Source organism: Pseudomassariella vexata (assembly GCF_002105095.1).
Source record: "Pseudomassariella vexata strain CBS 129021 chromosome Unknown BCR38scaffold_20, whole genome shotgun sequence".
Taxonomy (NCBI): domain Eukaryota; kingdom Fungi; phylum Ascomycota; class Sordariomycetes; order Amphisphaeriales; family Pseudomassariaceae; genus Pseudomassariella; species Pseudomassariella vexata.
Genome location: NW_024467975.1, coordinates 427,024 through 440,581, shown reverse-complemented (window position 1 = coordinate 440,581; position 13,558 = coordinate 427,024). Strand labels below are relative to the sequence as shown.

General features: G+C 52.9%; 4 protein-coding genes across 4 annotated transcripts; 2 read left to right on the top strand and 2 right to left on the bottom strand.

The window, feature by feature from the left end:
• Nucleotides 1–142: 142 nt before the first annotated feature.
• Nucleotides 143–4,467, bottom strand: BCR38DRAFT_490221 (MRC1-like domain-containing protein; the record flags this gene model as incomplete). The annotated part of the gene is made up of 2 exons (XM_040864492.1): nucleotides 143–1,223; nucleotides 1,280–4,467. The coding sequence occupies 2 exons, from the start codon at nucleotides 4,465–4,467 to the stop codon at nucleotides 143–145; spliced, it is 4,269 nt and encodes a 1,422-aa protein (XP_040710604.1).
• Nucleotides 4,468–5,542: 1,075 nt separating this feature from the next.
• BCR38DRAFT_110171 (transcriptional regulator of RNA polII, SAGA, subunit-domain-containing protein) lies at nucleotides 5,543–7,339 on the bottom strand. The gene is made up of 4 exons (XM_040853370.1): nucleotides 7,011–7,339; nucleotides 6,654–6,943; nucleotides 6,492–6,600; nucleotides 5,543–6,443 (listed from the first exon to the last, which is right to left on the bottom strand). Exons 1-4 carry the CDS (start codon nucleotides 7,246–7,248, stop codon nucleotides 5,707–5,709), a joined length of 1,374 nt encoding a protein of 457 aa, XP_040710603.1. The 5' UTR covers nucleotides 7,249–7,339; the 3' UTR covers nucleotides 5,543–5,706.
• Nucleotides 7,340–7,714: 375 nt separating this feature from the next.
• Nucleotides 7,715–10,983, top strand: BCR38DRAFT_528169 (Spc97/Spc98 family protein). The gene is made up of 2 exons (XM_040865417.1): nucleotides 7,715–8,150; nucleotides 8,216–10,983. Exons 1-2 carry the CDS (start codon nucleotides 7,993–7,995, stop codon nucleotides 10,821–10,823), a joined length of 2,766 nt encoding a protein of 921 aa, XP_040710602.1. The 5' UTR covers nucleotides 7,715–7,992; the 3' UTR covers nucleotides 10,824–10,983.
• BCR38DRAFT_450020 (CDC50 family protein) lies at nucleotides 10,984–13,558 on the top strand. Its single transcript, XM_040861338.1, has 5 exons — nucleotides 10,984–11,576; nucleotides 11,695–11,731; nucleotides 11,808–11,904; nucleotides 11,962–12,745; nucleotides 12,803–13,558. The coding sequence occupies exons 1-5, from the start codon at nucleotides 11,483–11,485 to the stop codon at nucleotides 13,069–13,071; spliced, it is 1,281 nt and encodes a 426-aa protein (XP_040710601.1). The 5' UTR covers nucleotides 10,984–11,482; the 3' UTR covers nucleotides 13,072–13,558.

The window sequence follows — 13,558 nt, the reverse complement described above, 5'->3', positions numbered from 1 at the left end:
CGAACCTCATTACTCAATCATGTAAAGCAACAACCTACACAACCGGTCTAGACGCCTATGCCAACACACCCCAAACGACCTGATTCCCAGCGTTGTTACCCATATCCTTCCTTCATCATATGTGTTGCGTTGAGTGAGTCGTCTACTCAAACGACCCCCTCCCAAACAGACCCCCTACAACCTTACTCCGTCCCTCAACTCCCTTCCATTTCTTCGCCTCCCTTCTTTGTTCCGACTCGCGAATCTTCTCCCTCCTCTCATTCTCCCGCGCAAAGTAATTGATCCCACTTCGCTTCCCTGCATTCTTCTTTAGTTTGGCCTCGTCGCCAAACCCGCCAGCCCCCTTTCCGGCTGTATTTGTTGTACTTCCTCCCACTGGAGTCGTTGATGAAGTGTTCGAGATGAGCGACGAATTAGTGGTGGCACGACGAAGAAGAGCGGGGACTTTGAATATGCCCGCTCCTGAGGTAGAGGTAGTCGGCGCGGCGAAGGCGAGACGCGAAGTGTCGGCAACGTTGCTCCCGGTGCTTAGGTTGGAAGAGCCAGATCGCTTGAGGCTGATGCGGTCTACAACCGCCACGGAGCCGGGACGGCGGTTCTCCTTATTAGATGAGGCGTTAGACTCGGACTCGTCCTCGCTATCGGATTCGAGCTGCGTAGCCGGAATGATAGAGCTGCTCGAGTCGTCCAGGAGACTAGATAGAGATCGGCGGACATCAACCAATGAGGCAGGCTTCGTACCATCCTTTGTCCGGCGAAGATGAGGAGCCGGACGGACAGCAGGCTCGACATCTGTTCGCATGCGTTTTCGACCCACATTCACCGCCGTGGCACGGGGCTGGCTGTCAGGGATAGCTTCGTCTTCCTGCTGAGCCTCTTGACCCGTACTCTGGCTTTCTTCCTGTGATGTCTCCTTCTCTTCGAAGTTGTCTGCAAAGTCCCATTCGTCGTCACTGTTCCTGTCCTCAATACTCTTCAGGAAGGCGGCGTTGCGCGGGTTCTCGGCAATCTTGCCGATCCTCTCATCGGCAAAGAGTGCCTTCTGCATCTTGGCAAATTGTTTCCGCTTCATTCTGCGACGGGCTTCACCGCCGTCGTCTGAGTCGGAGAGGTCGAAGTCATTATTACCGCCGCCATTCCGCCGGCGCTTGCGCAGCATTCCCGTGGTAATATCGCGGAAAAGCTTATCAACATTTGCGGCATCGGCAGCACGCTCACGATCACTGAGAAATGCGTATTAGCGATGGTGACCGGGGGGGTTTAAGGGCAGTTGACTCACGCAAAGAAAGCAGCGAGCTTGTCCTCGTTCAGATCGTTTCTCGCGGCATCATCAATCATCTGTTTGTGAAGCTCTTCATCCTCATCACTCGAGTCCTCGCCGTCTACGCCACCAAGGCCGGCATACTCGTCCTCAGACTCCTCCGCCTCACCTTCGACCAGCTCCTTCGCCTTGCTCTTATTTGCGTCGAACTTCTTCTGCCTTCTAACTGCTCTCTTGGCTGCTTTCTGCATCAACTTGAACGCCGAGACGCCACCCGCATCCTCTATGGCTTGCGTCTCCTCAATGTTTTCTGTGGCAGTAGCGGTAAGACTGGCTCCGCGATTAGCAGCGACAGGGGTCGCGGTCGGGGGTAAGCTCGCTGATGAATCTTCTTCATTCAGCACCGAAAGGCCAGCCCGTCGCATCAACCTGCCTCTCTTCCTCACAAGCGGCGAGGTTTGCGAATCTGCTTCCGCTGCCTCGTCGGGGCTTCGTGAAAGAATGACAGTATCGACAGTGCCAGACGGTGGTTCAACAAACCGCTGTTTCAGTGGCGAGTAATCGGCAAAGCCACCGTCCTGCGTAGGTTCCAGGTCCAGTATGTCTGACATCTGTGAGCCGTCCATCTGCAGCAGCGAGTCGAACCCGAACGCCTGGCTCTGCTCGAAGCGGAGCTGTATACCCTGCGTCTGGGTCTCTCGTGCAGTCTTCTGCATCTCCGTTTGGCTGTCGAGTACCATATTGTCGGCATTCTGGGAGGCACCCGCGGTGGCAGAAAACTGCGAGTCGGGGAAGTTGTCAAAGCTGGGCATGAATTCCAGAGACGAACCGCTGGCCGGGGCCTCTTGGCTGTTCTCGTCATCCATAGTCCCAGCGAAGATCTGGGTGAGACCTAGACCGGCTGGACCAGCAGCTGGGACGGGTAGACCGGGGATGAAGGTCTTGGTCGCCGAACGGAGGACTGAGGTAGGTATCTTGGGAGACTTCGTGTTTGGCGCCGCGGGAGATTTGGGATGCGATGTTTTGGGTCGCGGAGTAGCCTGTACGACACCCTCTTCCTCTTCTTCTTCCTCATCGTCGGAGATGATCTGAACGTTTTTTGCTCTGCGAGATCTACACCTGGAGGTTGGAAGGACGTCGTCCATGTCCTCATCTGAGACGATGCTAGCCGTAGCTTGCGGGGTGTTCTCATCCTCAGATGCAGCATCTTCCTCTGCGTCCTCATCAAACATGGGTCTGATAGTCGGCTCATCTTCCTTCTCTTCGTCGTCTTCGGATATGTCGTCCATCATCTCGTCTTCTACTTCCTCTTCCGAGCCAGAGAGTATGACTTCCTCCGGCTCCACCTCCTCTTCACTGCCGTCATAGCTGTCGTCATCGCTGTCATCCCAACCCAGCGGGTCCTCCTCGCCGTTCTTCCGACTCTCCTTCTTTGCTTTCTTGGCGTCCTCGCGCTCCCTGGCCATGATCTCTTCAGCCTCCTTCATCGCCTTGGCAACAATGTCGTCGATTTGGTCCCTCTCTCGCTCGCGTTCCTCTGCGCTCTGTACAACATGGCCCTTGGCCCTCAGCTCTTCGATCTTTTCCTCACGTCTCAGCTTCGCTTGGGCGCGGGCCAGTTGCTGAAGGCTGAGCTGCAGTTCGCCAACTGTCATGGCCGGCTTCTGATTCCGTTTGCGGTAATCTTTGGGAGGGGACGACAGATGGGCTAATTGGCGGAGAGCATGCATGCCGCGGGATTCTTGTGCCTTCTTGGCAGGCAAGCGTTGGAGGATAACGTCGAGTATGTTCTGCTTGCCACCGGTGATCTGGAGCTCGTCTTCCGAGTCGATCATGACGTGATTGGCTTGTACCGGGGGCATCTTCACGCGGTATTGGCGCTTAGGCTTCACTGGTGCTGCTTTCTGTTTCTTTCCAGGGGAAAGATCTGCCAGCGTGGCTTTGCCCTTGCCCTCGTCGATTTTCTTGACTTGTGTCAAGGCGGTTTGAAGATCAGGGAGTTCTCCGTCCACGCCCTCTCCTATGGCACTGTCAACCGGAGCATCTTCTGCATTTTCGAGGCTCGCATTCGCAATCTTCTTGACAACACTAGGTGGCGAGCTAGGCGGACTTGCAGCCTCGCCCATATCGATATCAGTCTGAGCTGCCGAGATAGGTGTGGATGGCCGGCTTGAGCTCGCCAGCTTGTCACTCGCGACAGTGGCCGCTCCAGCACTCGATCCCTGAGGCTTGTAATGAAACCTCTCAAATAGAGAAGCCTTCGATATTTTCTTTTTGGTCTTCGCCTCGTGTGTAAGTTGTAGACTGCGACTCATCCGCTGTGTTTCGCGGTTCATCTCCTCCAGTGCTTTCTTGCTCGCCTTGCGCGAAGGGCGTGAAACCTCCTGGGTAAGCTTGCGGCCGCCATCATCGTCTGTGATATCTGACACATCGTCGTCGTCCACATCCGAGTCGGCAGGAACCTGCTCCACCATGCGCTTGGCACGTTCATGACGTTTGCGCTCTTCTTCTGCCTCTTTTGCTTGGCGTTCCTCACGCTTGCGGGCCACTAGAGCTTGGAAACGCGCGCTCTTGCCGAGCTCAGAAGGTAATTCATCATCTGTGTCATTATCGGAACCAGCGGCTGATCGGCGTGATATGGTAGACTTCTGGGGCGATGGATCCGGCGAGACAAATAGGCCTGGCGACGCGGGTGACCTCGAATCTTGTATCTGAAGTGTACTCTCAGGTGTTGAATTGCGAGCTGCTCGTGCTCGCCGTCTTCTATGCGCAGGGTTGAGTTCCTCATCGTCGTCATTCCCAGCATCTCCGTGGTTGCTTCCTTCTTGCGCTGCATGTCGCTGGAAGGATTTCCTCGGACTTTTTTGGACGGTGCCTGGTGAATTCGAGGAACGTGATGGTCGTGACCTTGCAGCTCCTAACATACGCGCTGCAAGTCTGCCTCTGGGCCTGATGATGTCGTCTTCGTCTTCCTCCTCTTCGTCGCCGCCGTCGTTCTTCTGTGTGGGCGACGAGGTTTTTATGCTCTTTATGGTCTCTTCCACCCTTTGAAATAATATCTTCGGGTCAATCGGTCTGGCATCTTCTTCATCCGAGTTCACGTCCACGGCATCCATCATTGCTTTGATCTTGGACCGTGGTGTTAGTTGGGGCGAAGTCGGTGGGGACGCGCCGTTTGCCGGCGAAGATGAGCGTGTTGAAGCCATCGTGGCTATTGATGCTCTGTAATTAGTAGAATAGGCAATTTTTAGAGTCAAGAAAGCATGCTCAACACTAAAAGTGCAATTGGGTGTACATATGTGTGAAAGTGAAAGTGAAGGTGGGATTGGGATGTGGAATACAGCACCCATGTCAGTCCAACGCGCTTTCATGTAAGTCGCGGTGCAGAGCGCGTTCCAAATTATGGGGCCTCGCGTCACCGCTATAGAGCTTGGAGCTTGGACCGCTGAAGCTCGCAACACACTGGCACAAGCAAATATTTAAGCGTCCAATGAGTGGTTCTGTTTCCACCTGAACTTGTCCAATCATCCAGAAATGAAAAACTGAACTCGAAAGACATGAAGTTAAGTCTTCTGGTACTGAGTAGTTTGGACGTCGAAAATTTGCGATCGGATAACAGCAGTTGGTTTGAATTGGGACCTCAAATCAAAACCTCATGATTCCAGCTAATTCCCCTATGTTAGTAGATCATTCAGTGTGACTAATACGCTATCAACTCTGTCCATTGCTTCGAGTTTGATATTTCGGGGATTAGATGGTGGGTTGCTAAGAAGGTGCCAGCCAAAATTTCGTCCAGTCCTGTTGCCAGCAACGATTTCAAATTGTACCATAGGGGAATTCATGGAGTTCGCAGACCGGGCTCTGAAGATTGTATACAATTCATTTCGACTAGTCGACTATGCAACGACTTGAAGCTCAATATAATTCCTGCTGAATGGTGCTTTCTGGGTATCGCTGAAGGAATACATACACGCGCCCCCTTAGCCCAGCGACGCCAAAAATACCGGTTTTGCCTGCCACCTTGGCCTCTCCGAGTTCGCTTACGCTCGGACGGGCGAAATGCCACCCATATGAACAAAGACGCCATACAATACCAATGCCAATGCAGTCGAGAATAGGAGGCCTTCTTGTAAATCCGGTAAAAAAAACCCTTCAGCTCTTTTTTCCACATCCCCTCCCTCTCCCACCGTTTCCCACCATTGTCGACATCCTCGTAACCGGAATGGGAGAGATCCTCTCGCAGATGTAGACTGTCCCTAAACCTGATGGGGCCGGGCTCCTTCTCTCCCGTCATATACATAGCAGAAGTGACCTCCCTCGCGGCTATATAAGCTTTCTCTCGAGTACAGCCGTGGTCCGTGATCGTCGTACCCAAGTACGCCACTCTTCGCTCACTTTCGCTGTGAGCTGAGCCCGCCAGCACCGGCCTACCGTCCTCTTTCTTTCTACGAGGCGACTGCAAGACAAGAGTCGAGGACACTGTCGATCGCCTGCATGTCTGTGTCTTCCGCGCCTTCCCAGCCCCATAGCTCGTCGACGTCGATATCCATTGGTTCTGCATGAGTGACTCCATTCGTGAGAGAACTGGAGCTCGCACCGTTTATGTCACTTCCCATTTCAACAGCATTCGACTCGGCTGGGTTTCTTCCCTCAATCCAGGTGTAGTCGTTGTAGTGTTCCAGCTCGCCTTCCCGGTAGTTGTACATGATGGATTTGGCCACGATGGGGAAGGAACCAAGGCCACAGTCGCCTATCTCTAGGGCCAGGCGCAAGTCGGCCATCCCCAAAGGAGCTCTTTCGTTTGCTGCTTTAGATTCCACTGGTAACAAGCCACTCTTATCTCGCGCCATCTCGCCGCGCATCAATGCTGCTTCCTCGCGTCGAAGGTGACGCCGGTACTTGTGAGTTTGGACCCAACTGGACCCTGAGCCAAACCCGGCACTGCCAGAGTCCCCAGGGCCATTACTTCTCGTCCTCGCCAGGACTGAAGACAAAAACTCCTTCACCATGTTCTCGGTTGCGACTGTCATGAGCTGCGCCGCATCTGAGACGTGGCCATTGACAAGGCCTGCCTCGTAACACATGGGCATCATCCTTGATTCAATACTGGCAACATCTGGAAACTCTCCAGACTCGATAGCCAATGGTTGCGCATACCTTTTACGAATCTCTAAGTCAAAGTCTGGGCCTGTTAGCAACTCGGCCTCATCCATCGAAGGACCTCACTTACTCATCTTATTGAGACCGCCACTGGCACTTGGAGGTACGTCTGGGGCTTTCGCAGATCTTCCACGGTGAAGGTCTGAAAACATGCTGGTCATGGATTCGTACGGATCGAACTTCCCAGCTTGTTAGTGAATAATAACAGGGACATTCAGTTAATTCCACTTACATCATTTAATGCCAACTCCTTGATGCGCCTTCGATCCCTACTTGGAAGTTGCATTACTTCACCTTTCAACCTCCTTTCAGCTGCATCTCCAGTAATCGGCTTTGCGCCGACTCCAGCTGTCGGTTTGTCATTCGCAGAAACCCAGGGGGCCAAGCCCAAATCGGGCATTTCCCTTGTAAGGTTGCCATATATCGCGGCTAGTAGTTGATTGTGCAAATGATCTCTTTCGCCATTTGGCGAAGCAAGGATGGGATCGATGCGCTCCGAGTACTCGGCCTGATTTAGTCGCCCTAAGGTATTATAGCATCCATCAGCAATCGTAATCCACCAAAGGTTGCAAGTGTTCTCGGAGCTCACCCAAAATGAACTGGGTCGTAGATTCCTTGTAAATAGTCCATTGTTCGCTGCCAATGGCCGACTTGAGTGCAGTGTACAGCGGCTCCAAATCGATACGGGTAGGTATTATCTGAGAGGTCTTTGTGACTTTTTGGGAGGAGGGCGCCGAGACGGTTATCGATTTAAGGATGGGTGTCGAGAGGTTGACTGATGGACGGCTCAGAGCCGCAGGGTCCAGGGCATTGCTTATATCGGGCATTTTGGATGGAAATAAGTATCGCTATGTCGTCGGATTAGATAAATTCGGGATCGCGAAACCCCCTCAAGGTCGGAGACGATGGTTCGTCGCGTGGGTGCAGCAGCGCGTTGCATTCGAGAGCCCAACGCAACGGGCAAGAAAGGCTCATGACACCATGCAGCTTGTGCGTCGTATGAAGGCGATCACATTTCTAGCATTTTCAAGTACTGATATGATGGAAGAGCGAAGGTATTTGATGGGCAATTCAATCTCTGTTGCTTTATGAATGAGGTGTAGTTGAATTCGGCGTTGCGTGACGAACTTTGGTGGATTGCCGCGCTCAGTGGTGGCTGGTGGGTAGTGGGTACTTCTTTCAGGCATGATAACGTTACAGAAACCGTGGTTGGCTTTGTATTGAGTACAAAGAGCGCCCCGGGCGTGGAGGGGCACTTGTGAACATCACTTGGGCATTTAATTGAAAGTTCCTACATGACCCCCAATGCAAGCAGCAAAGAAAATTGGCATTGCGCAATGCGAATTGCATATTGTAACTCGGCAATTGTTCCAGATATATAACCAATCAGGTCTATTTCTTGAGATTCCACTGTGCCTAATCTCAGGCTTGGCGTGGTTGCGATCGTACTTCTCCCCTACATTGTTGAATTACATGTTGCTTCAAACCCAGCACAACCCCATGCGAAGCGAACCCCAGGTCGCGAGTCACGTACTCCCCCGCGCCTGTTCTGGTTCTATGCAGTAACAACAATGTCTGCCTCTTCGTCCCAAGACCGAGAGCGGCGCATTAATCTCAGCATTAACCGTCTGATAACTCAAACTGTGCCATCTGACGACGCAGTCTCCGATGAAGAGGTGCAAGGCAGACACGACTGGTACGCAGAGGAAATCAAGGCCGCCTTCAAAGAGTATGGCATATTCAGTAACACAAACGCAAGCTCATAGTCTACGTGGTTCACTGACAATTCGCCAGGAAGCCGACTCCCGCAATTGCGTCCGACGTAAATCATGCCTCGGACCTCATCAAGCGGAAGCTCATCCAAACGAACCCGAGCCAGGCCTTGCGCTTCACGAATCTGTACTCAAGGCTGCTGGCGTTGCCGGTCCTAAATCAAAAATGGGCTATGCTCTACCTGCTCTACCAGCTTGCCGATTCGCACGATCCCAACGTGGACGACCGAGACGCCTACGAGGAGTACATCAAGGAGGAGCGCAAGCTGAGGGAGCAGCGGCGGAGACCGGTTAGTCGTGCAGGAGCGCCATCGTCACCTGAGTCGCCGCGACCGCGCAGTCACCGGGGAATCGCTCAAGAAGCTGTTGACAATGAGCTCTATCCTACGGCTGCCGGTCTCAAAACAGTGCCACCGCCGAGTAGAACGCGGTCAATCAGGGCCGAGTCCGTTGGTGAATACTCGGAATACCCAGAAACCATGGCCGAGTCGAAGGAATTCAAACGACCCTATACGGCGGACAAGGAGCCATTACAACCTACGAAACGAGGTGTGGCTATCAAATCCAAGATGCTGGCTGAGAACTATGCCGACATCGATCCCTCCGAGCCGGCGTTACTAAGAGACCTTCCCTACACTTTACAGGGGCTTTCTTCGTCGACGCTACCATTCGGGAAACCCTATTCGCTCAAACTACCGCGTACGCTCCCGACACCTTTGATATCACTGTTAAATACCTTGGCAGAACCATCCTTGCTTTACCGCACACTGGAAGACTTCATCCAGACACCCGCAACTGGCTTGTTGAACCAAAGTCTGCGCGCCGCTATCAACAGCGAACTGCGTGCGTATCTTACCCTTGTGGCGACATTAGAAGGCCAAATCAGGCTAGCCTTGTCTACCATCGATGAGAATGCCCCTCGCAGTGGGATTGGCAAGGCAGGCGTGACATTAAAGCGTTGTGTTGTATGGACACATGAAGCGACCATGGGTCTCCGCCTTATGAGCTTGATTGCAGAGGAATCCAGGAGCAAGAAGGGAGGCCAACTGATCTCTCTAATCCATTCTTTCTCTTCGACACATGGCGATCCCATAGTCGGCGCATTTGCCGAGCGCCTCCTAACTCCTGTAACTCGTCCCTTCTATGATATCCTGCGACATTGGATATACGATGGTGAGTTATCAGATCCGTACCTCGAGTTCTTTGTGCAGGAGCAGACTGGAGAGGACGTGCCGAAGGGCAAGTCGGGATCCACAAACGTCTGGGAAGACAAGTACAAGGTGATGGCACCCATGATTCCTACCATCATAACTCCTGACTTCGCCGAGAAAATCTATTTGATTGGAAAATCATTGAACTTCATCCGTCACTCCTGCAGCGACTCGGAATGGGTTGAATCATACTCCAAAGAATCGTCCAAGGAGCTCCGCTACGGTGACACGGCAACCCTGGAGGCGTGGATCGACGAGGCATACAAAACCACCATGCGTCGCTTGTTGTACCTTATGACAGCCAAATTTCACCTCTTCGAGCACCTACAGGCCCTTAAGTCATACATTCTTCTCGGTCAAGGTGACTTCATTGCCCTTCTCATGGAATCGCTCGCTGCGAACCTCGACCGGCCGGCCGGTGCACAGTACAGACACACTTTGACGGCGCAGCTAGAGCACGCCATCCGCGGCTCGAATGCGCAGTACGACAGCCCCGAAGTTCTACGCCGGCTGGACGCAAGAATGCTGCAGCTGAGTCATGGCGACATAGGTTGGGACTGCTTCACGCTCGAATACAAGATTGACGCTCCTGTCGACGTTGTGGTTTCTGACTGGGGTAACCGACAATACCTCAAAGTATTCAACTTTCTTTGGCGCATAAAGCGCGTCGAGTTCGCTCTCTCGTCGACCTGGCGCAAGGTAACAACTGGCTCCCGCGGGGTTCTCCAAACGCGCCACGCAACAGTACAACAGACGTGGAAGACAACGCGGGGTGTCTTGGCCGAAATGGTGCATTTCGTCGGGCAGCTACAATACTATATCCTCTTTGAAGTCATCGAGTCCAGCTGGACCGAGCTGCAAACCAAACTTAACACGCCCGACATCACACTGGACGATATGATCCGGGCGCACACGAACTACCTCAACTCCATCACACATAAGGGCCTCCTGGGTGCCCGCCGCCGCCGTTTCGCTGGCACGAGTGCGAACGAGGAGGACGAGAACAGCTACATGGTCCAGCTGGCCGAGTTGCTGCGCTCCATGCTCTCGTACCGCGACTGCGTCGACGGGCTTTACAGCTGGTCGGTGTCTGACTTCACCCAACGCCAGGAGTTCGACTTGTTGTCGACGCAGAAGAACCAGCCATCGCCATCACAACCAGACGACGAGGAAATACCCGGAGGTCCGCAGTCCGAGTTTCCTGCGCTTCAGGAAAGGCTGAAACATATAGGTGATCGCTTCCGGACGAAATTGCAAATACTACTTGGGGATTTGGCGTACCAGGCCGACGTAGACCTGAGGTTCTTAGGCGTTGCCATGAATTTTAATGATGTCTATCAGCCGGTGCGACGGAAGGCGAAGAGCACGCCTGCGCATTCTACTGCTGGCACAGTTGTAGAGAAGAGCGTCAAAGGTTGAGGTCTCCGTTTCACAACTTGAGATCAGGACTGGCACAGCCCAGAGCAAATGGATATGTTCATCATAGCGGAATAAAAAGGAAATAACAAGAGACATATTGGCACATAATGGCGAGGTATACTGGTCAATTGACAAACTTTGCGAATCGCTTTTTCAATCTCACGAGTAAGCTCTACTTTGGAAATAGGGGGTCCGTCCAGTTGATAAGCCTGTTGGCATGGTGTAAATGAGGTGGGTCTTTCAAGTTACAGAAAAAGACTCAGATTTTGATCAGTACTTCCAACGTTTGGTGGTATGTACGCCAGATTGGGCGCAGATGTGGCTGTGCATTTGACCCCGGGCCTTCCGCTTGCTTGCTGGCATTGATCGAAGGTCCGCCAACAAAACACGGAACGGTACAAGCTCGCGCTGTCGCTGTATTTGTACGCTGCGCTGTGCTAGGCCAACTAAACCAACCCAAACCCATTCGACGTGGTCGTGTTTTACTTTCATTCCAACGCAATTTCGGCCGCCGCTTTGCATCGCAAGAGTTGACGACATTCCACTTGACCACACGTACCGTCTCCGTTACAAGTCACGACGGATAAACGCCTGTTCTACTCGATCCTATCGAATTCATCATCGCTAACTTGCACGATCGCATACGACAATCTGCGCAAATGGCTGATTCTCCAGGCGTCGGGCATACCGACTCTATCGATTCGCACGACTCCAGCAAGGGCAACGAGAAGAAGAAGAGCAAGCGCCCCGCAAGTGAGTGAGCCTTATTGTGCGATGGACCGAGGAAGGGACCTTGGGGGACAGGCCGACGAGCGACATTTGGGATCGCGTAACGCTCTGGTCATAGGCTGACAGCAGTGGCCTGGAACAGATACAGCATTTCGTCAACAGCGTTTGAAGGCATGGCAGTGAGTATACCACCCGAGAGCCGACCTAGGAGATCACTCGTAATAAAGGTAGGGGACGACTAACGCATCTGGCCAGACCGATCCTGACACCTAAGACTGTACTGCCACTATTCTTCGCCATCGGCGTCATTTTCGCACCTATTGGTGGGCTTCTTCTCTATGCCAGCTCCCAGGTAGGAGGCCAACGACCCTATTTGTCGGCGACGACGGGTCTGACATGATGGTTGCAGGTACAAGAGCTGAGGCTCGATTACTCCGACTGCGTCAAAAACGCGCCCACCGACAGCTTTGCGCTCATGGAGTCGAAGGATGTAACGGCATCGTTCAAATCGACCAACGGCTCCATCGATGCACAATGGAAACGCCGAGACAACGTCAGCCATATCTACGTTGCCGACCACGCAATCAATGTGACGAGATGCACTCTTCAGTTCAACATACCTTCGGACATGCAACCTCCGGTGCTATTCTACTACCACCTGACCAACTTCTACCAAAACCACCGCAAATATGTTAACTCATTCTACGACAAACAGCTCAAGGGCGATGACGTGACGGCCGCAAGCGTAAAGGATTCCAGTTGCTCACCCCTTGCCGCCCAGACCTTCCCAAACAACGATACCGTGATCCCCTACTATCCCTGTGGATTAATTGCCAACTCGATGTTCAACGACACGTTCGACCCTCCATTGGCCCTGAATGTGGCTGGCAGCTCGAATGCAAACGAGACGTACAGCATGTCGGAAACGGGCATTGCCTGGTCTACGGACAAGGATCTCTTCGGCAATATCAATTCCAATACGGATCTAGACAGTATCCAGCCCCCGCCGAATTGGCAGATTCGATATCCCAACAACAAATACTCGGAAGATGCCCCACCACCCAACTTGGGCACCGACGAGCATTTCATGGTGTGGATGCGGACTGCCGGTCTACCCTCCTTCAGTAAACTGTATATGCGGAACGACACCGCCGCCATGAAGCAAGGCACCTATCAGATCGACATCATCTCCAGTACGTTCCCCCCGAAGTGCTTACTCTAGATTGTGAACCGCCCAAGCTAATTGATAGACTTCCCCACCGATGTGTATCAGGGTAGAAAATCCATTATCATCACGACCAAGACCGTCATGGGCGGCAAGAATATCTTCCTGGGAATCGCCTACATTGTCGTTGGAGGTATTTGCATCATTCTGGGTGCCATCTTCACTGTAACCCACATGGTCAAGCCAAGGAAGCTCGGCGACCACACGTACCTCTCCTGGAACAACACCACAGGACCCGCAAAGGCACCTGCTGGCCCGAGTGTCGGCATGTCCACCGGAAGGGACCTCGAGTAGGATGACGGGGACCAAGCGAAAGGTCGCTGATCTCGGCATGAGGAAACTCGGATGGCCGACCTCAAGAGCAAGGGCGAGTTGTCTATGGCTCAGGCATCTGGCAGCCCGGGCGCCGACGGCCAGTGGGAACGAAACAGGCGGGTGCTTTTTGGCGTTTGATGGGCAAGGCAAAGCCCTTTTTGCAGCGAGTGGCTTCGCAATAGGAATATGAGTTTGGCGTATGCGGCGTTGTTGTTCATCAGTGTTTGTGGTAGTGGAATCGCTTAGTTACATTGTTACTCTACTGAACTGAGTTCTGTCATGAACTGCTTGAGCATAAGCGTAGAGTTCAGGACACGGCTTATAACCAAAATTACTCCTGATGAAAGCCGACGAGATTACATGTCAACCCAGCCATCTAGCGGGCATTGACCAAGATAGACTAACACTATGCGGTAATTTGATAATAACAAATCTAGCGGTATCGACTGCACAATCAAATCGGGTC